The sequence below is a fragment of the Eptatretus burgeri genome, chromosome 12 (assembly GCF_056783735.1).
Source record: "Eptatretus burgeri isolate ZD-2024b chromosome 12, Ebu_testis_v1, whole genome shotgun sequence".
In the NCBI taxonomy this organism is placed as follows: Eukaryota; Metazoa; Chordata; class Myxini; order Myxiniformes; family Myxinidae; genus Eptatretus; species Eptatretus burgeri.
The window spans coordinates 74,129,537-74,151,861 of NC_140972.1; the positions used below are offsets into that span (position 1 = coordinate 74,129,537).

General features: G+C 44.5%; 2 protein-coding genes across 6 annotated transcripts in view; one reads left to right on the plus strand and one right to left on the minus strand.

Annotated features, from left to right (window-relative positions):
* MORN4 (MORN repeat containing 4) overlaps positions 1–3,499 on the minus strand; it is a 100,420-nt gene extending 96,921 nt beyond the window's left edge. Inside the window, exon 1 of one of the 2 annotated variants that reach the window (XM_085848534.1) lies at positions 3,315–3,499. The gene's annotated coding sequence lies outside the window, so the exon portion shown is untranslated. Of the gene's footprint in view, positions 1–3,155 lie in introns of both variants that reach the window. The other variant, XM_085848535.1, reaches the window with a different exon arrangement.
* Positions 3,500–3,518: 19 nt separating this feature from the next.
* Positions 3,519–22,325, plus strand: part of LCORL (ligand dependent nuclear receptor corepressor like) — a 238,576-nt gene continuing 219,769 nt past the window's right edge. For 2 of the 4 annotated variants that reach the window (XM_085848528.1, XM_085848530.1), the window contains exon 1: positions 3,878–4,187. In XM_085848528.1, coding sequence (XP_085704654.1) covers positions 4,106–4,187 — 82 coding nt within the window. In that variant the 5' untranslated portion in view covers positions 3,878–4,105. The other 2 variants (XM_085848529.1, XM_085848527.1) reach the window with 2 other exon arrangements.

Here is a 22,325-nt window from a genome sequence, read left to right on the forward strand (position 1 = left end):
GTGTCAATTGCGCTGTAAAAAACCCTCTGCAGTTCCGTTTTGTCATTGTCGTTGTTTTGTCCTGTAGTCTCCAAAACTACAAACTGTTCCAAGTTCTTATGCATTGTGCGTCTCCGTTTTGGTGGTGCAGGTGTAGAAGTGCGAGCATCGTTGGCCTTGTTCCACAGATCAGTGAACTCATCCTCAGAGCGGAGTTTCTTCACGCACTCTGTAGCACTCACCACCAGTTCCAACCCCGTTAGCAAGTCCATGTCCTCTGCCTGCAAGAGTCTGTTAGGGCCATCTAACAACATCAGCAGTTTTTGTACAAAGATAGCAATGAACATGAAGGCAGGCCCAGAGACTTCCCGCAAAAGCCCAATAGCCTCCATCCTCATCTCTGCACTGTAGTCGCGCTCTGCATCAATCTCCGACAGTAAGGATGTGATATCCTTAAAAGATCCTATGATCACAGACACGGTGGCTAAATGTCCCGTCCACCTTTGATCAAGAAGTCGTTTTAACCGCTCACCTTTATACTGTGCAGCAACAGTGGGCTTTCTGAAGAATTTGTACAGGCAACAACAAACCTCGAGGAAATCAGTGACAGCTTTCTCTGCTGCCAGTGCGTGGATAACTACCAGATGGAGTTGGTGATTTAAGCAGTGCACATAGGGGATTTCTCTTTCCAATATCTCTTGCAACAACTTTTGCACCCCACCGTGCTTCCCAGCCATTACCGAAGCCCCGTCGTACACCTGACTTAATATTTTTGACGCGTCAAGTCCTGTTTTTGTCAGCTCTGCAATTATTAGATCTGTCAATGTTTTTGCATCTCCAGCATCGGCTGTAGCTATTGTAAGTAGACACTCTGTTGCTTCATTTGATGCCGATACAAAGCGAATGATGATTGATATGTTCTCACATTCAGTGGGGTCCTCGTCCCATCCACCTTGATGGTAAACCACGAAGTGCCTACTTCTTCCACGATGGCATCCGTCACAACATTACTCAATGTGCAGATCAGTTCATTCTGCATTTCCGGACTAGTATAGCTTGCGTTTCGTGGGACATGCTTTATTATTTCGGCTAGCTCGGTGTCTTTTTTGAGTGTGTAGTTTAAAAGCGAGAGGAAGAGCCCACCGTGCCCGTCTGACATATCTTCAAAATTATCAAGGCTCCCTCTAAAAGGTATCTGATTTTCGGCGAGAAATCCCACAACATCTATAAGAGCAGACACATAGTACCGGTTTCTATTTAGCTGGTCAGCATTGAGGAGTGTGGAAATCTCCTCACCACAATCGATGCGCCTCTCATTCTCCTTCCACCTCAAAACACAAGTTAAATGTTCCTTTGAAGTTGCGTGTTTGTGAAACCCCCTGCCTTTCTCAACAGCATGTTTCCAATTCCGGTAGCCTCGCACTGTGAAAGTAGAGTCCACTGGGCCACGTGCGGTGTTAAACTTCCTACATGGATAGCAGAATGCTGCATCTGTCTGCACACTGTATTCCAGCCATTCATTAGTCTGGTACCACGAGGACACAAACGAGCGACTCTTGTTCTGAAACAGATGGCCAGGGTACCGCTGTAGAACAACTTGATTCGGTCTCTCACTTCCAAGATCATCGGGAAGTGGCTTGACAGTCACACCCGATCCCGAGGCCGCCGCCGAGCGTGGCAACTCGGCTGCCTGTGCTGGGGCTCCAGCTGCAGGGCTGACGTTGCTGGCTTGGCCAGGTTGGCCAGCTTCTGTCGGTATTTCATCGACATGATCGTCTTTTCCTCCTCCTCCTCCTCCTCCTCCTCCAACTCCTCCCACAACATGTCTTTCATCATCTTCTTCATTTTCGTCGCTTGCATTTTTTCCTTTTCTGGGCCATTTTCATATATCCATCATCCACGTCTTTTTCTCCTGCTGCTAGCTCGTGCTCTGTGATTCGTCCCTCGCAACTCGCGACATTTGACGGTTTTATTTATTAAATGATGCATCCATTCAAAAACAGGTTTTATCTGCATAATTTCAAATGTAAGCACGATTGCAAACCCACATATTGTTAATTTTTATTATAAAATTACTTTTGTAAGATGGAAAGTTGACGGGTTGTGAAGGTCACGTGGTGCACGTGCCCTTCATCTTTAATAATGTAAATTTATGTCTTTTCCTTAATCATATTATCATATTATGACTATATTACATTTATACCTAACTTACAACCAATCAGGTAACCTGCTCAATAGGGTCTCCATATCGAATACGCTGATTGGCTATTCCTTAAAACTAAATGATCCACGATATATACAGTATAACCACCCACAACATCGACATTCGACACGAGGTCTTGGCTGCTGGCGTTGGTGTTTGCGTTGTTATCTTTTATCTTGTGGTCTTGGACTGTATTGTCTTGCCAATTGCTTTTGGAGATGCGCTGGGAAGCGCACACTTGACTTATCTCTTGATTCTTATTCAAAGAAGGATATTATTAAAGAACAGTTTATCCAAGAAGGCCTTATTATTCACCACGTTGAACATCTGGAATAAGGGTTTTAGTTCACACAGGTGAACTCTTAAACAGCAAGTTCACAGTGGGCGCTCGTCCTTAAACACTAAGTTGTTCACAGGGTGCAACAGGGCATAAATGGGTGGCGTACAAGTAAGTGGGGGGCACCAGATGCGCCATGGGGGGGCATTGCACCCAAATGCCTCCCCCCTAGCGACGGGCCTGCCCGAAGGTTTACCTCCCTCCCCGAAGGTTTACCTCCCTCCCTGAAGGTTTACCTCCCTCCCCGAAGGTTTACCTCCCGCCCCGAAGGCTTACCTCCCGCCCCGAAGGTTTACCTCCCTCCCCGAAGGTTTACCTCCCTCCCCGAAGGTTTACCTCCCTCCCCGAAGGTTTACCTCCCTCCCCGAAGGTTTACCTCCGTCCCCGAAGGTTTACCTCCCTCCCCGAAGGTTTACCTCCGTCCCCGAAGGTTTCCCTCCCTCCCCGAAGGTTTACCTCCCTCCCCGCAGGTTTACCCCCCTCCCCGAAGGTTTACCTCCCGCCCCGAAGGTTTACCTCCCTCCCCGAAGGTTTACCTCCCGCCCCGAAGGTTTACCTCCCGCCCCGAAGGTTTACCTCCCGCCCCGAAGGTTTACCTCCCGCCCCGAAGGTTTACCTCCCTCCCCGAAGGTTTACCTCCCGCTTTGAAGGTTTTGTATTAAACAGAAATCACGTCGTTTTTGGACTCTGTCTGTCCGGCCTGGGTTTCATTGCTCTTCCAACACATCGACACCACTCGCTTTCCTTGCCTGCCGCCCAAGGCCCGAAAAGCGCTACTTCCACAGCTCGATTTACCTGTCGATGGTAAACGCAGCTCAAGTGGAAACCCAGCTGGGGGAAACTTCCGGACACACAGAATCCAACTGGGAACGAGCCAGGCTTACAGGAGACGTCAAACGTCCGACTTCCTGACGTCAATCCGGATGTTATTTACGTCAGCGCGTCGAAGCGTGAGATTGAGGAGTTGATGTTTTGACGTCAGCGCGTCGAATCGAACATCGACGTCTGTTGAAATGACGTCATCGCGATTTCCCCAAAATGTTGGGCCGTTTCTCGTTTGACGTAAACGCGTAACTACTCACAGACTCCCGCGGTGGTTTGCGCTCAGGAGGGAGCGGAGGATAAGGAGGAGGAGGCAGAGGAACCTGAGCGGACCGCCCCGGCACAGGCGGGAAAGAGAAGAGTGGAAAGCGAGAAAAGGGGGGGGGAGGGGGGGTTGTGTAGTACGGACGCGGGAGCGTGGTGCCATGGCGAGCCGGTGCCGGAGCCCGCGGTGCTCCGCGGAAAGGCGCGGGTTTCGTCGGGAGCTGGAGTCCTGGCGGTACAAGCTTCTGCAGTGTGTTGGTGAGAATGAGTGATATGGTGCCTGGAGCCCGCGGCCCAGCAATGCCTCACCCTAACCCTCCTCTCTCCTCCCCCCCCTCCCTGCCTCCACTTGGGCGCACCCTCCCCACGGCGGCACCCGCCCCTCCCTCGTCACTGTTCCCTTCCCCTTCCGCGAGTGCCGGGGGAACGCGATAGAGAGAAGGGGACAGGGTGTGGGGGACAGACACACACACACAGAGGTGTGGGTACGGCTCGAGGTTATGGAGCCGCGTTCGGGCCGGCCCGGCACTCCTGGCTCCTCCTCAGTTGATGCCCACCGCGCCCCGGCTTTTGTCCGCTCGGGTGAGCTCGTACTTCGGTCGACTGTCCTCTGTTCGCGAGGGATTTCCGTGCACCGGGCCCGGTCTTACATTGTGGTGTGTGTGTGTGTGTGTGTGTGTGTGTGTGTGTGTGTGTGTGTGTGTGTGTGTGTGTGTGTGTGTGTGTGTGTGTGTGTGTGTGTGTGTGTGTGTGTGTGTGTGTGTGTGTGTGTGTGTGTGTGTGTGGACAGGTGTTGGTTCGAACACCACAAGGGTCTCGCAAACAACAGTAACTGATAAATATCGCAACACCACGTAACAATGCGTCACGTCGTTCTCTCAAACGTTGCCAAAGTTTCCCAGGGCTGTGCGAAAGCGCGGAATTTCGTTTCGTTAATAAATTATTATTTTCAGAGTACCATGGCTACGCATGACGTCATCACGTCACGTAAACGGAGCTCTCGTCTGGATCACTGCCCGTAAGAACTGGCAGCATGGGGGGGGGTACTGAAAACCGCCACGGTGCTGCACACTCAAACCCCACTCGCAGAGGAGGCCGTAAATGATTCTCGACCTTCCGAGGCAGGCGCACCTGTTGTCACAGACCCATTGTGACGTGACGTGTGACGTGCGTCGTGGTTTATTGTGCTGCGATGCAGGTGTCCTCATTCCAGTGTGTGCGAAACCATTACCTGAAGTCTAGACGCCTCTCCAGCCCACACACGACGAACTGTCGCAATGTTTAAACTTTTGGTGTGCTCATGAGAAGGGTGCACTGTGACTATCGTCTCATCGTCCGACGGTGCACCGACACCTCATTTTTGAACGTTCTGTGGATTATTGAGTTTGTTTATTTATTTTTTAACCTACTTCACAATTGCAGGCTCATTGCATTGTTGTGCGTTAAAAATGTTCAAACTTTCTTTCATTCAAACTTTGGAAGTAATTTTGTTTTGACAAATTGAAATGAGTCTGTTTTTCACAACTACCAGTTTTATTGTCGTTTTGACGGTACGTCCTGAAAAGGCAGTTGTAATATCGTTTTTTTTTGTTTTGTTTGTTTTTTATCGGTAGCATGGTTTTGGTGCAGCCAAAAATCTCAAGGTGTGTGCGCATTGTCATGGTTAATGCCAAGGTATCAACGTATGTTTGTTTATCATGCCTTCGCTTTCCAAGAAGTGTTCTAATGACAGTTTAATTGATGGGTGTTATTGGGGTTTCCATTTTGGTGTGCTGGATGTGGTTTGTTCACTTATGTTGATCACTTTTGGATTCTATATAGTTTAATTTCTTGTTATTATTTCAAAGCTTATTGATTCGTCATCATGGACCATGCCCTGTGCTGCTGAAGCAGTTACTAGGCTACACTCCTGGTAGGGTTGCCACTCTGACTCAGAAATCAGGGCAGGAATTCGGAATTTGGCCATGGTGCTGGCGATAGCTCACCGACTCTTCACGAAGGACACCATGGGATCTTTAACGTCCAGCAACGAATGCCGGTGGATGTGATGCCCGGTTTAACGTCCATCCGAGGGCCGGCACACGCACTGATGAATCGCCCTGCCTGTGAAACACTGCGGTGACAGTTTATAGCTCGGTCAGAATTCAAACCCAGGCGAGACAGCTTGGAGGCCATCCTGCCAGTCCCTGTATTGATTACGTTTGTGAAACGTTTTATAAACTGTACACTTAACTCCTCATCCTCCCCCCCCCCCATACTCTCAAGTAAATATTCTTACGTTTAATGACGGTGAGACTGAGTGTGTATGTATGATTTTTTATGTATGATTTTTGCATTGCCATGTATATTTACTGTACAGACACAACTGAGGTCGTGGATCTATTGATGTGGACCCACCGTTTGGAGAGGTTTTGGACTGAAATGGTGAAAACCCAAATGATTTCACAGAGCCCAGCTGATGATCCAGGCATTTGGAAAATAGGTCGATCGCTCAAGTTACTATGGTTCTCACTTTTGGGGTGCAACTATTTTGAGGCTTGCAATTTGAAATGACCATCGGTAAAGTTAAGGGTATTATGTGATTAGTCCAATTTAAAACACCATATACATCAACCTTTTATGAAATCAAGTGACTTCAATTTTGGCATCCTCTCTCTCTCTGTAAACATTGCTAATGAATATTAGGATATGCCTCAGGCTTACAATGTGATTTGTCTGCAGTGATATTAGGGAGTAGGGGTGGGGGTAAAAAAAATCACAAGATAATTAGAATGTTAAATTTTCACAATTGATACATGGCTCCTGCGGTGGAGGGCGATAGATGAAATAAACCTCGATTATCCATTATCCTGATCGATTATCCATTATCCTGATCGCTTGAGCCAAAAAACACATCTGTTCTTGGCAGATTGAAGAACTGCGCTTCAATCTTCCACATGTCATTGCCATTAAATATGAATTATTGGTAAAACTCAACTGTCTTGTTTTTTTTTTTTTTTTTGTAGAGACAAACAAGGGATGTGGGTAACAATGAGAGGTGGATAAGATGGATAAAGAAGCAAAAATTTGGGGGTGGAGAGGGAGTTTCACATGTGAAGAAAAGACAATTGTTTTTGATTGGGGATGATCTGAGATGGTGGTGAAAAGGTGTTTTAAAGACTTTGAGGGAAGAATGAGATTGAAAAGAATGTAAAAATTGATTCTTGAGGCAGAAAAAAAAAGAGGAACGAATGAGTGGAGGTGAGCAGTGGTTCTTGATTTTGAGAGTTTCACTAGAAATGGGTTTCTGGTAGACTGCGTACTCCCTGCAGATACCTGGGGGAGGAACAAAGTACAGAGAGGGTGCAAGACCAGAAAGGTGGTGGAAGAAGGCAGAGAGACCACAAACCTGTCAGTGATGGCAAAGTGATAGGCTTCAAGTGTTTCAAACAATTTGAACATCCATTTAGCATCATCATTGCAGCAACTGTACGGTTCTCAATCGTTCATTTTTTTTTATCAGTGATGTCTATGATTATGCCGTTGATGATGTCGATGATGATTTCATGAATCGCTGCTCACCTTCACTCTTTCATCCCTTTCATTCCTCTTTTTCCCTGCGTTTGGAACAAACTCCCACACTCTTCAATCCCATTCTTCCCTCCAAGCCTTCAAAACAGCCGTTCACCACCACCTATTATCTTCCCCCATCCAAAACCTCGATCTTTTCTACCCCCGTTAATCCACCCCAAGACCACCTCCTTCAAATTCCCTGCTTTCCTTCCTGAAAGTCCCTGTAATGTCCATCTTGTATACCCTGTGTTCCCCCACCCCATCCCTCTCCCTTCCACAGATCTCCTCATGTCTCTGTTCCCCACTGTTTTGTCCTTCCCTCTCCCACCACTCTTGCTTCATACCTCCTTGCTGTGTATTGTGTGTTGGCTCTCATACGAGCCTCGACAATGTATACAAAAAAAAGAAGTTTGAGATATCTCCCAACACTCCAGTATGCAATTCCAGGTATTTCGCTGCACCATTGCTGTTCTATCCATCCCCGGCCTTGTTGACTCTTTTTAGCCTGGTAGTTTAACGTCAATGAAACTTGGAAGTAAATGTGAGGTGGTAACCAGATCCTGATTCTACTTGAGTTGGCTATAGCAACAGCTCAGCAGTGAATGTCATACATTTGCATTTTTGAACTGAACAAATTGTTTGTTTGTTTTGTTTATTTATTTATTTATTTATTCATTCATTAATTCCCTTGCGGAATACAAATTAAAGGACAGCGTCCATCTCTGTCTGTCTGTGGGTCTTTGTTTTCTATCTCCTCTCTTACTGTTTCATGAACAATCACCAACCTCTGTCGGCATAATTAACGATATCTTTCAGTTCTGCAGACGACTGACTATTCTGTATGGCCATCCCATCATGTCAAATACCATCCTTGATGGATACATCCCTTAGTTTTTCTTTACAATGGGATAAAGGAAAGTGCATGTGTTTTGACTGAACATTTGTTGAGTGTGTTAAAATTTGGTCGCACGAGTCTCTGTTAAGCATGTTGGTTCCAGATTATTGTTTAATTCCTTTTAGTGTTGACCACCAATAAGATCTCACATGGATGTAATCTTAGGAGCAGGGTTTCATAACAGTGAGTTAGCTCTGCATCACATACCTGTATCGCTGTGAAAAGTACAGTATTGTCTTTAACATTGTGTGTGTGTGTGTGTGTGTGTATATATATATATATATATATATATATATATATATATATATATATATATATATATATATATATATGTGTATATATATATATATATATATATATGTGTATATATATATATATATATGTGTATATATATATATATATATATATATGTGTATATATATATATATATATGTGTATATATATATATATGTGTATATATATATATATATATATATATATATATATATATATATATATATATATATATATATATATATATCCCCACTCTTTTTGAAAAAAACCGGAGGGTTATTGTAATTGGCACCATCTGTCTCTATCTGTCTATCTGTCTGTCCATCACACTATCTCTTCCTAAACGGTTGGGCATAAATTCACCAAACTTAGTAATTATGATTACCACATGGCAAAAAGGTGCAAGAGCAGTGCCATTTTTAAACCCACCCCCTGGGCTGGGTTCAAAAGGTCAAATCCCGAAAAAATGCAATTATGGGCAAATTTTTAACTAGAACGGCACTCGGTAGAGCGCGTACCTCCGCCGTGCTAAACAGTTTACGTTTTGTATCCCACTGATCGGCCATATCTAGATCTGGATCTTAACCAAAATTGAAACGGCTTGTTCTTATCACCTAACTAACTCGTCCACCTACTTTTGTCATAACTCGCCCACAACTTTTTGAAATATCGTGCTGTATATCGTTTTCGGGCCCATTTCTCAATGGTGAAGAATCATTTGAGAAATTAAAAAAATTCTCATATACAGATTCAGATCCTCACCAAAATCGAATCGATTCGTCCTCGTGACACGCCCAACCTGTCCACTACATTTCGTCCAAATCTGTCCACAAGTTTGAGATATCCTGTTCACAGAAAAACAGACAGACAGATTGACAGGGGTGAAAACATAACCTCCATCCACCTTTGGTGCCAGAGGTAATGAAACTTTGTACATGCAATCAATATCGGGGGATGCATGTTATATGTAAATTTGTTTGGATTTGACCCCTGGTCATGCCCCAGGGGTGGGGACTGAGGGCTGGCGGTAGGGGTCAAAACGGGTAAAAAAAACTTTAACTTTGTAATATTGGGTCAATCATGGTGGAACTTTATACCATCTTTGACTTTGCTTTAGGTGGGAAGCATGGAAATTTGAGATGGTGTGCCATTGACTTCGCTCAAGTTTGATCATTATTTTTGGCTTTTAGCCACTGGCTTGTCTTTTGTTTTTTTTTACCTGTGATTCTCTACAACTGCTGTGTTGTACATTGCTGGGACTATTTAAACTTGTGCATTTTTCAAATCGTGAGGACAATGTTGTTTGCATATATGCCTTGGATTTCAAAGCAATTTTGTGCTTGGTATTCAGCATTACTAAAACGGAGCGGTGAGCCTTTGAAATTTACACAACACCCCAAACATTGAACAAAAATGCTGCAAACCAAAAGATAATGTGGTTAAACATAATAATGTGTGGTGTCCTAAAAACCTGCTCTTCTGCTCTTGCTCACCAATTCTCTGTTCTATACACCATCTCATTTTCTCAAGGTCATCTGCCATCTGCATGGAAATCAGCAAACATTACCGCTGTGCAAAAACAGATCCCTGCAACTACAGACCAATCGGCCTTCTCCCAATCATCAGCAAGGTTATGGGCTTCAGACATTAATTCTTTCCTCTTCTCCAATGGCTTGATTTCCGATCATCAATTTGGTTTCAGACCACGTCACTCTACCCTGGATATGCTGCTTCTACTCTCCCAACAATGGATGGAGGTCCTCAATGCCAGACATGAAATCAGAGCCATATCCCTCGACATATCGCATGCCTTCAATACGGTCTGGCACCCTGCCGTGCTCACCAAACTCTCTTCCTACGGTATCCAAGGTCATCGTCACTCATGGCTCGCAGACTTTCTCTCCTGTTGCAGTCAACGTGTGGCCCTAAATGGAGTTCTTTCATCCCCTCTTCCTGTCCAGGCTGGAGTTCCTCAAAGCAGTGTTCTGGGCCCTGTTCTTTTTCTGGTTTTCATCGATGATCTCTCCAACTCTCTGGAAAATCCTCTTTATCGCTTTGCTGATGACTCCACCCTCTGCTGTAACATCTGTCATCCCTCAGACCAGCAAGCAGCAGCTTCTTCACTCTCTGCAGATCTGGGTAAAATCACAAGCTGGTTCAACACGTGGAACATGTCTTTCAATCCTGACAAATCTCACACTCTCACTATGTCTCCCCAAAAGGACTGTTTAACCCCCACCTCCCCCCCCCCATCGAATTTCTCAACAATCCTCTGGAAGAAGTCCTTTCTTTCAAGCTTCTGGGTCTCACTATCTGCCATGATCTTTCCTGGGAAACCCACATTTCCAACCTGGCCTCCAAAGCCAGTCGCCGACTGGGAATCCTCCGTCATGCAAAGTCCTTTCTCGGCCCACCTGAGCTCCTGACCACATACAAAACTTTTGTCCACAGTCTGATGGAGTACTGCTCTCCCCTCTGGGCTGGTACTCTTGCCTCTCACATTTCTCGGCTTCACGCTGTGGAAACCAAGGCATTTAGGATCATTGGTATCTCCCGCGATGAGGCTGAGTCTTTGTGTCTCTGTCGCTCACTCTCTCACTCTCTCACCGCAGGCAGGTCAGTGGTCTTTCTGTCTTCTACTGTCTCCTTTCCGGTGTCTTGCCCCTCCCCCCTGTCTGCTCTGTCTGCGATATGTCCGTCCCCCCCCCCCCATATTTCCGCAGGGTGCTCAAGTTCCACGAGCAACCCCCTTCTGGTAAAACTACCAAAATCACGAATCACTGCTCACTGCACTCTTTCATTCCTCTTTTTTTCCTGCCTTTGGAATATACCCTCACACTCTCTTCAATCACATTCTTCCCTCCAGGCCTTCAAAACAGCCATTCACCACCACCTCTTATCTTCCCCCATCCAAAACCTCCATCTTTTCTACCCCCGTTAATCCACCCCAAACCCACCTCTTTCAAATTCTCTGATTTCCTTCCTGAAAGTCCCTGTAATGTCCATCTTGTATACTCCATGTTCCCCACCCCATCCCTCTCCCTTCCTCAGATCTCCTAATGTCTCTGTTCCCCACTGTTTTGTCCTTCCCTCTCCCACCCGTCTTGTCTCATGCCCCCCTTGCTGTGCATTGTGAGTTAACTCTCATACGAGCCTCGACAATGTATACAAAAAAACACAATGTGCCTTGTTCATTTGCAGAAACCACAAAGTTTTGACAACCTTGCACTTTTAGATGGTTTTGAAGTTTCACGCAATATATTTCTCAACTGCACTGTATATCTCAGACATTTCACACTTGAACTCTGATCCACATAAAAGGCTTTCATCCGCAGCTTGATGGAGTGCTGCTCTCCTGCCACACATCTTGCTCAGCTTGACGCCGTAGAAACCAAGGCCTTCAATATTATTGGAATCTCCCCTGATGAAGCTGAGTCTATGGCCACTTTCCCTTTGCCATCACAAACAGGTCGGTGGTCCCTCTGTCTTCAAGCATCATTGGTATTGCACCCTCTGCTCTTTCCCTACCTTGTCTCTCCCAGGTTTTTGCAGAGCACACACGGTCCACTATCAACCCCATTCTGGAGAAACTACCTAAATTCAGGATCACTGCTCACCTCCGCTCATTCTTTCCTCTTTTTTTCTTTAATTTTCATTCCCCCAATTCACCTGTGGAACCAACTTTCACATTCCCTTCAATCTCATTCTTCCCTCTAGTCTAGGTCTTCAAGACAACTGTTTACGACCATCTCGTATCATCCCCAATCCAAAACCATGATATTGTTTACTCTCGTTAACCCCACCTCCACCTCCGCCCCACCCCTCAAACCATCCTTCCAAATTTTGTTTTTCCCTCCTGAGAGTTTCCTTCTGTATCCATTCTGTCTACCCCATGCATCCATTCCATCCCCCCCCCAAATTCCTCCCCACACCCCCAAGTCTCCCTCCATCTTGTCCTTTAACTCTGCTGTTTGCACCCCCTCCCTCTCCCCTCTCTCTACTGTTCCTTTTGTCCTGTTCCGTCCTGATCCATTCAGTGTACTAGCCCTTCCATGAGTCTCGACTATCGCAGTCTTCAAGACCATCTTTTACTATTTGCTTCTGCAGCTTGCCAATTAAGTGATCCATTTGCAAACTTTTTGTTACTCCTTATTGCAGAGTTCAGAGTTAAATGTCCCTTCAACACTCATCGAGAACATGACATGAGAACCAACGAGATGATTGCATCCTTCGATCTCTGCTTGCTTTCTATGGCATTCTTGCAAATGTCTGTCCTGAGATTCAGAGCCAATATGTGGCAATCAGACTGCTCTTGGGAGTATTTTTCAACAACCTCTTTGCCCACATATACACAAACGTTGGCACATACCAGCTGGTTCTACAACCAGCGTTTCTCCAACTGCTGCTATTCTGAAGTCTAAGAGTTCATGTTTTGATCGCCATTTGATTTTTTTTCATGGAAATCCACTTGATAGACCCAGTTATACATCAAGTTAAATTGAAGGTGATTATCTTTCTTTTCAATGTATATGATGATGAGCTGCACCATTTTCTTTATAGAAGGTTGGTGCTGCCTAAGCAGCTTATCGGCACCAGTTAAGCTAGGTGGTTTGCCATTGCCTTCCGAGCGTATGGTCACGGCAGGAATTTGGAATTTAGTCATGGTGCCTGTGATACTGTAGCTTCGCCGATTCATCGAGAGAGACACCTCATGATCTTTAACATTCACTAACTATTGCTGGCGATGGGACGCCCATTTTACCGTCCATCTGAGGCATGGCACACACGTCGATGTCCCACCCTGCATGTGAAACACCAGGATAACGGTTCATAGATGGTGCCTAGATTCAAACCCAGGATAGATGGCTCAGAAGTGAGGCAGGATGGGGGGGGTGGTGTGTGTGTGTGTGTGTGTGTGTGTGTGTGTGTGTGTGTGTGTGTGTGTGTGTGTGTGTGTGTGTGTGTGTGTGTGTGTGTGTTACTTTATGTTTATATACTTTCGAGAAGGCTCAGCAATGTGAAATGCACTCTTGTTTCTTTTTCAACAGTTGACCAGAAATATAAAATAAAATAAATCACTTAGCCATGTAGTTGTTTCTTCCAGTTATTTGGCTCCGTGATGTTTCAATTTTTTTATTTATTATTTAACTGTAACAGCAATGTTTGTTTTGTTTGTTTGTTTTTTCATTACCCTAAGTATTCTCATTATGTCATATACTACCTAGACTTTAGATGTAGGAACTAGAAGTAAAATATTTGGAACGACTGTGTGACCATTTATACCATTTATACAATTTAAGCTTTGATGGACTTTGAAATCTATATTTATATATTTTTCAATGTATTTGAGATTATTTCCTCCCAAATGTGGTCATCGGCCTGACTGGGGGCTTATATTATTCAAAAATATATGAAGGTTGATTGTGCAAGGCAGCAAAACCTGCCAAGCATATCAATGTAGTTTTGATATGTTGGGGAAAAAAATACACAACATGCTTCTCATGTGCTTGCACTGTATTTTGCATTTTATTTGCAAAAACAGTGAAGACTTTTTGCATTAATTTAGTTATACATCAAAATAGCCAAACGACTTGTGACAGTTTTCATTGATGATGCAAAATTTTTGCTGCCCCGTTGTAATTTTTCCTTCTTTTTTTTTTGTATACCGAGTTGAGGCTCATGGAAGAGTACAGAATGAATACTCAGCTCATGAATACAGAACACCATGGAAAGTGGGGAAACGCACACCAACAGAGAGACATTTGGAGTTAGAATGTGGAAGGAGGACACAGATAGTGAACAATCCATCCATCCATCCATTGGGACCATACTCAGTGCAGAGCATTAGTGCTGCCTAAACAGTCTCCTGGGCGATTGGGCACAATCCTGGATGGGTCGCCACTCCGACGCAGGATACCAGCATGCTGGCACTCATTTTGCCGACCTCGGAAGGATGACAGGCAGAGTCAACCCCACCTGGTATTAGTTCAACAGCCAAGTGGGATTTGAACTCAGGATCCTAGTATCCCAAGTCCACCACCCTAACCATTAAGTCAACAGGCATAGATAGTGAACAAGCTATATTGAAACTTAATCACAGCAAGAAGAGGGCTGAAAGAAGGGGAAGAGAAAAAACAGGGATGAAATGGTGATTGAATTGAATGTGTAGAAAATGTACTAACCTGGAAAGGAAGGAGTGGGATTGAGAAGGGTTAATGAGTGGAGAAAATATCATGGTATGGCTTGGGGATGACCTGAGAAAAGGGGGAACAGCCACCTTAAAGCTCTGGAGCAAAGAATGAGATTGAATGGACTGAGGAAGTTTGTTCCCTGGGTGGGGGGAATGATAGGAACAAATGAGTGGAGGGGAGCAGTGAGCTTGGATTGTGGGAATTTCACCAGAAGTAGGTTTGTAGCAGACTGAGTATGTCAGAGAGAAAGAGAAACTGAATGCAAGGATGGGTCATAGGGTGCAAGACCGTAAGAGAGGTGTTGGAGGACAGGCCACTGACTGGTCTGCGATGTGGAGAAACAAACCCAAAAATTTGGCTTCATCACAAGATTCCAATGATTTTGAGGGGATTGGTTTCCACAGCATCAAGATGTGAAAAGTGTGTGAGGCAGGTGTGCCAGCCCAAATGGGACAGCAGTACTCAATCGATTCATCCATCCTTCCATTGGGACCATACTTTGTGCAGTGTCGGTGCTGCCGAAGCAGTCTCCTGGGCTATTGGGCACAATCCTGCCACTCCGACACAGGATACTCGAATGGCTCGATCATCCCAGTAAGCTGGTACTCATTTTTGCCGACCTCAGAAGGATGACAGGCTGAGTCAATCCCACCTGGTATTCATTCAAAAGCTGAACGAGATTTGAATTCAGGACTCCAGGATCCCAAGCCAGCCACCCTAACCATTAAGGCAACACCAGGCATGTACTCAATCGAGCTGCATATTAAGGCCTTGTAAGTTTTTTTAAAGCTTTTTTTTAATGAACACTTCAGTGGAAGGGTCAAGCCCAGAAACGAAGAGGGCCCCCCTGTGTGGGGACAAAAACAAACAAAGAAATATCATAGGAAAATATAATCAGGAAGGGGGTGGCACAGATGATTGGCCCACAGTTCATTAAAAATGGAGTGAGGGGCTTCACATAACTATGCATTGAAATGGGGAGCATGCCAGTTAGCATCAAGTACAAGCTAATGGCCTTGGAAGGGACTCCTGGAGTGCTGTGCTTGGTGCGGCTCAAGTGGCAAACTGGCAGAGAAGGGACCCGATACCATGCACCATATGACGAGGCAGCCTCCCATGGTGTTCCACCCGAGTTTGAACCTCGAGCTTTCTGTTAGCCCGCTAAACGAATGTTCCTCTTTATGAAGATGGTGGTACCGCCCCTTGTTAGAAGTTTGGATTTACCAAAAAAAGGTCTTTGCATGATGGAGGTTGGATGTGTGGTTTGCTTCAGAGAGATTGTGGTTGATGGGGAGACCCAATAGTTTCAGGGACTGCATGAATTTCTTCAAGAGGTTTGTTAAGAAAGATTAGAGGGTTTGCCAGATGGTCTTGAGATATGTATATATATATATATATATATATATATATATATATATTGGGGGGGGGGGTGTTAAAGAGTGTTGTTACAGTTCATGATTCTATATAGGTCTGCAGAGAGGGAAAATAATGCTTCCTTGGATGCTACACTGACCTCCCCAATTTTGTGACAACTGCTCTGATCATTATTACATTTTAAGGATGACATAGGGTGGATCCATCAGTGAAAAGATAAGAGTGGTTTTCCAGAGAATCAGACAAAAGATCGTCGATGAATATGAGGAACAGAACTTGGACTCCACATGCTACCTTGGGGCACTCCAGCCTCGACGGTGAGGAGGCAGGAGAGGATCCTGTTGAGAGCCACGCACTGACTATGAAAGTGGATGTCAGCAAGCTGTGGATGGAGATTGTCTTTGATGCCATAGGCTGAGAGGTTGGAGAGCAAGACAAGGTACCGAACTGTATCAAATTCGACGAATGTGAAATGCTCAGGCAGCATACATCATAGACAGACTTGACAAGGTGCCACCACATCTTTGGGGAAAGTGGGACAACAACATTTTGGTTTGTTAGCAGAAATGTCTCCCCAACTCAGAAACAAACTATTTGCTTGATGTATTTTTTTTTTAAGTTTTGAAGAAATTCTGAAAAGAAAAACAACAGCCATATACAGGACATTTATTTGCGTGCATATACTGTAGCTTCATTGTATGCAAGACACAACCTTAGTAGTAGCTAAGGTTTTGTTCTGATCTGTCCCATGATGTTGAAAATTGTAGGGGTTTCATTTTGTTTCTTGGGCTAAATGGTCCTGGCATTGCCAATCTCGTCTTCAGGCATCAGTTCTGGTTTTGGTAAGAATTTGGAATTTTAGCCAGAGCGCAGGCAATAACTCGCCTACTCTTCGAGAAAGACATCTTGGCAGGTCTAATGTCCAGCAGACTGGTCCCCAGATTAACATCCAAGCAAGGGACAGCATACTTTCTTGATGTATCACCCTGCCTGTTAAACATCAATCTGGCAGTTTGTATGTCATCAGGTCAGGAATCAAACCCAAATCAGACAGCTCAAAGACGAGCACGTTTTCTCTGCACCATGCTGACAGACGTAAAATGCTTAAATGTAAAAATGTACAAAGAATTTATGCTACATTCGAGCTCTTTAGCAGAAAGCTAAGAAATGGATCGTGCATATGTCAGAAAGCTAAAACGGCATATGTACACCATGTCGTCTGTAAGTGAGTTGTCAAGAACAATTTGAGGGCAAGAGCGTAATGCTCAACCTTGCGGGGTTAAAATTGCTATCAGTGGCCAGGTTTCAGGAAAACTATTCCACAAGTCTTTACTGAAGCTATGTGGTTGGCTGTTTGTACTGTAAGACCCATAAAGTGATGCAAGACGTTGAAATAGCAAAGCAGTACCATGACACGTCGGTTCGACAGAGATTGAACCGCTCTTTCAGTGCGGGGTTCACTTTTATACACAGTAGTCATAGTTGGTTCATAAAGGATGATCAATAAATTGCACAAGATGGCCTTTTTAAAGCGAAGTCACCATTTTCATGTGAAGTTTATATGTTTACTCATGAAGCTCAAATTTATGATGCTGCTTTATTTTTTTTTAATTTGAGGACAATTTGTTGTGTTCTGAACACCAACTGCCATAATAACACCCCCTTTAAAACCTGTGACGGTCTTCGGAACGTTGTAGAGACGGTCTTCGGAACGTTCGGAACGATATCAAAATTTAAATAGCTGGGAAAACATTTTCTTTCTGCCATTGGATGTTCATTAAACGTTCACTTCGTGATTCCTATTGGGATTAAACATGGCCATAGTATAATTAAAGCTACAATGTGAAATTTCAACATTTGTACCACTTATTCTTCCTTATCAGATCCCACTTATTCCCACTTTATTTTGGGGTTTGCCAATGGGAACGGTTCTGGCCCATGTTTGATTTATTTATTTATTTATTTATTTATTTTCTGGAACTGGCTGATCATGCCTTACTGAGATTCGAGTGGCAGGAAATAGTAATTTGTTCAGGATTCAGCCGATGGCTCACCAACTCCGAGTGAAAGACACCGAGGGACACTTAATGTCCAGCAACACCTCCATTGCCAGCAGATCGATCCTCCGTCTTAAGGTTCTTTGATGGAGGGTGCACACCGTGATGCCTCGCCCTGCACGCGAAGCACCAGAGTGACGGTTTATAGCTGCGATGAGATTCAAACTCAGGCTGGACAGCTCAAGGGTGAGTGCATTTATTTACATTTAACCTTAACCTTCATACCAATATAAAATGGTCATAATCATGTCAACATTCCACTGTGTCTGTAAAATGTCACCTTTTCATTATTCAGTGCCATTAATATTAGTCATGTCGTTTTTCTCAAAACGTTCTGCTTGAAATCAGTACAAAACACCGTATTTAGCTGCTATGATTTCGGAGGGTGACTATACACACATGCGAATAAAATGTTGGCATTAATACAATCAATTATTTCCATATTTTCAGCATCGATAATGTGAGCAATTTGAAGTTTGGCGACCGAAATCACGATAACGATTTTTGTTTTGTTCAAACTTAAACTTGGAAATTGACCCCATGAACTTTTGCCAAGTACGTTGTTTGAGTATTGTACGCTGCATTGTTATCAGAAGGTTAAGAAATGCACAATGTCTTCAAAATGTGTTGACTCATTGCAGGTTGTAAATGGACAATTAAGCTTGGAACCATAAACTGGGCCACTTAATGAGCACAGGTGTGGGAACTTTGCCTGGTTAAATGTGCCCCAAATTTTTGTTAATGATTTCATTAGTATAGCTGCAAATGGTAAAAGTGGAACTGCGTAGCGATGATGTCAAAGCTGTGTAAAGATGTGTACAGAAGGTGCTGGGCAACCTTTGCTGCAAATACTGAAATGCTCATAATTATGTTCAGCCTAACAGCTTTTCCCCTGCTGCGATACCTGTTTGATAAGCCCTGAGGTTGTTGTAGGCTTTACAGTTGGACCAAAATTATTTTGAAAATGGGAGACGTGGTAGGAGGCAGCTTTGGGCACGCACGCAATTCGTGAATTGTAAGGCTTGCTTGAAGTTCAGTAATTTCAGGATTATTACACGACGCACAACAATGACTTTGTGTAGCCTGGTGTTGGCTTAACAGTTAAGATGGCTGACTTAAGACCTCCAACCGTTGAATTAACACCAGGTGGGTTGACTCAGCCCATCGTCCTTCTGAGGTCGGAAAAATGAGTAACAGCTTACTGGTAATGGGGCACTGCATCAGCAGTTCAATTGCAATCCCAGCAATGATGCAACCAGCAGTCACAGGCTGCATACAAATAAATAAATGACTGGACATTTGTACTTTTGCATTTCTAGGTAAATATGCAAAACGGAAAAAAAAAACATCCCCCTCTCGAGGGTTGTGTTGTGTTAGCAAGCAGCTTGCTATTGCTTTTCAAGTGGCTTGCTTGATTCAAAGCGCTCAAACAAGCACTCCGATGCAACGAAGTGCTTGGCACCGCTTTACAACATAGCAGTCTCCATGTAAATAATGCTATCATGGTACTCGAACAGATGCTGTCCGAGCCATCTTTTTCAGTTTTACTTGATCTTATTTTGACAACTTCCCCAAACAAATTTATTGTGTTATCAGTGGCTTCAGAGTAAAAGGGAGAGGGAAAGAAAGATAAAGAAATGGAAAGTCATAAAGAGGAGTTCCCTGCCAAGCTTATCTATGGATCCCACCAATGTATTTTTTTTGAGGGGGGGGGGGGAGAGGAGGTTTGCATGTTTGTCAGTCTTAAAATATAAAAAGTAAAATTAAGGTATGAAATGCACAATTCAATAATATTATGAGTATACAGAACGGGTATGCCTCTCGGCATTTCATTGGTTGTAGCATCATTTTGAATCCGACTGCGGTGGCCATTTTTGCTTACATAATGAAGCACCTCTCTTATTCGCTTGCTCAACTTGCCAAGCGGCTTGTGAAGCGGTTGATATGGAACGACTGGCTTGGAAAGCGAGAGCAAGCTGCCTGCTCACCTGAACACACCCCAGATCTCACCATTATTTATTGCTTTTAGACACTTCTTCTACACTGCATACACTTGAATTCAATTTTTTTTTTTTTGCATCCAGTCATGACTCGTGGAGGAACAAGAATCCAGTAACAGAATGAAAAGAACAATAGAAAGAGCGGGTGGGGTAATACACCAACAGTAGTGTTGAGGAGTAAAATCGAGGGAGACTTGGAGGGATAAGGAATGAGGGCAAGGGGAAGATGCAGGAGGTGAACAAGATGGATACAGCTGCAAAACTGTCAATCACAGAAATGGAAGGAAAAACTAGAAAGCCAGAAAGATGCGGGCTCTGGGAGGGATAATGGGCGTTGATAACATCATGGTGTGGATGGGGGTTGACCTGAGATGGTGGTGAACAGCTGTCTTGAAGCCCTGGAGGGAAGAATGAGATTAAAGAGACTGAGGAAGTTGGTTACACAGGTGGGGGAAAAAAAAGAAGAATGAATGAGTGCAGGTGAGCAGTGAGTATATTTTGGGAGTTTCACCAGAAGGGGGTTACTGGCAGACCACGTGCACCTTGCAGAAATCTGGAGGAGTGGGCAGAGCATGGAAGGGGTGGGGGGGGGGTGAGAGACCAGAAAAGAGACGGAAGAAGAAGACAGGGAGACTGCCAACCTGTCTGCGATGGTAAAGGCATAGGCCCATTGACTCAGCTTCATCATGGGAGATACCAATGATTTTGAAGGCCTTGGTCTCCAATGCATCAATATGTAAAACATGTGAGGTAGGGGTATCAACCCAGATGGAGGAGAAGCTGTTGATGAAGGCCTTCTACATTGTGAGAAGTTCAAATTTGCCAAGGAAAAATCTGGGCATGATTGAAGAAGTCAACGACTCTTATGTGGTTTGCCCAAGAGAGATCGGTGCTGATGGTGAGGCCGAAAAGGTTGATTGACTGAACTTCTTTCAGCTGTTTGTTAAAATGGTAGATGGGAGAGTTTTCCAGATGGTCCTTTTGCAGAAAGAGTAAGAGTGTAAAATTTGCCACGGTTGAAAGAAACATTGATTCTATCAAAGTTTGTAGAGAGGGAAGAGGCTGCTGTGTGCCTGTCTGAAGGAGGATGAGGAGTGTGGAGTCATCAGCGAAAAGATGAGTGTTTTCCAGAGAATCAGAAATACCGCAGATGAAGATAAGGAACGGGACGAGGCTCAAGACACACTGAGGGCACTCTGGCATAGAGAAAGAGAGAGTAGATGGGAGGATCCTGTTGAGAGTCATGTGCTGAACACAAAAGTGGAGGAAGTGCTGTTGGGATCAGCTAATCTGGGGACCCATCATCATGAGACTTGGTGGAAGGGAGGAGCTGCCAGTGACAGTCTGCAAGGTGGGGTACCAGTCTGTCAAATACTCAAGATGTGTTCAGAGTGATGGCACTGATCTCTTGCCTGAAATTCAGGGCCTCCATACTTTGTTGTGAGAGCAACAGCACCATGTCCAGAGTGGAGTGACTGGGTTGGAAAACAAAAGGATGCTCCAAGATGAGGTCGTTTAAGAAAAGGAAGGATTTCATGTCAACTGCAATGATGGATTCCATGACTTTGTTTGTACTTGGAAGCAAGTTAATAAACCTCTCATTAAAAAGATCTCTTTTGCACCCTTTTCCCCTATTAAATGCAGTGAGCTTGGTTGACTTCCAAGTTCACTGAATGTGACCGAGGGCAAATGATAGGTTGAACAGAGCAGGGGGAGAACAGATAAGAGAGACCGAGCAGGTTTTCATGACGCTGCCGCTGATTCAATCCATGCCCATCACAGAATCTGAACAGAGGATTGCCAGAAATGTATCCACCTTCTTCGGTGTGAAAGAGAGTGTTGAGGAGTGTGTGTGTGTGTGTGTGTGTGTGTGTGTGTGTGTGTGTGTGAGTGCGTGTCTGTGTGTGTGTGTGTGTGTGTGTGTGTGTGTGTGTGTGTGTGTGTGTGTGTGTGTGTGTGTGTGTGTGTGTGTGTGTGTGTGTGTGTGTGTGTGTGTGGTTGGGACTTGGAGTCAGGGGTTGGATCAGTGGGATTTGGAAGCAAACAGAGTTGAGACATTCAGCCTTCTCACAATCATAATTGGCTGTGCTGCCATTTAAAGTGAGGGAAGAGGTGGAGGGAGAACATACACCATATACAGACTTAACAAGGCATCATCAGGACCTTGAGAAGGGAAACTGGTTTGAGGGTTTGTCCAGATAGCCTTTATGCCGACACAGCCGAAGACCAGAAGCATTATGTTTTCCGGTTTTCCGTCTGTCTGTCCATTATCAGTTTGGTTTTTTTTCAACCATACTTGGTACAAGTATGGATGGCAGAACAAAGATGAACAGATTTGATTTTGAGTTCAAAAGGTCAAAGGTCATGTGGACTTTAAT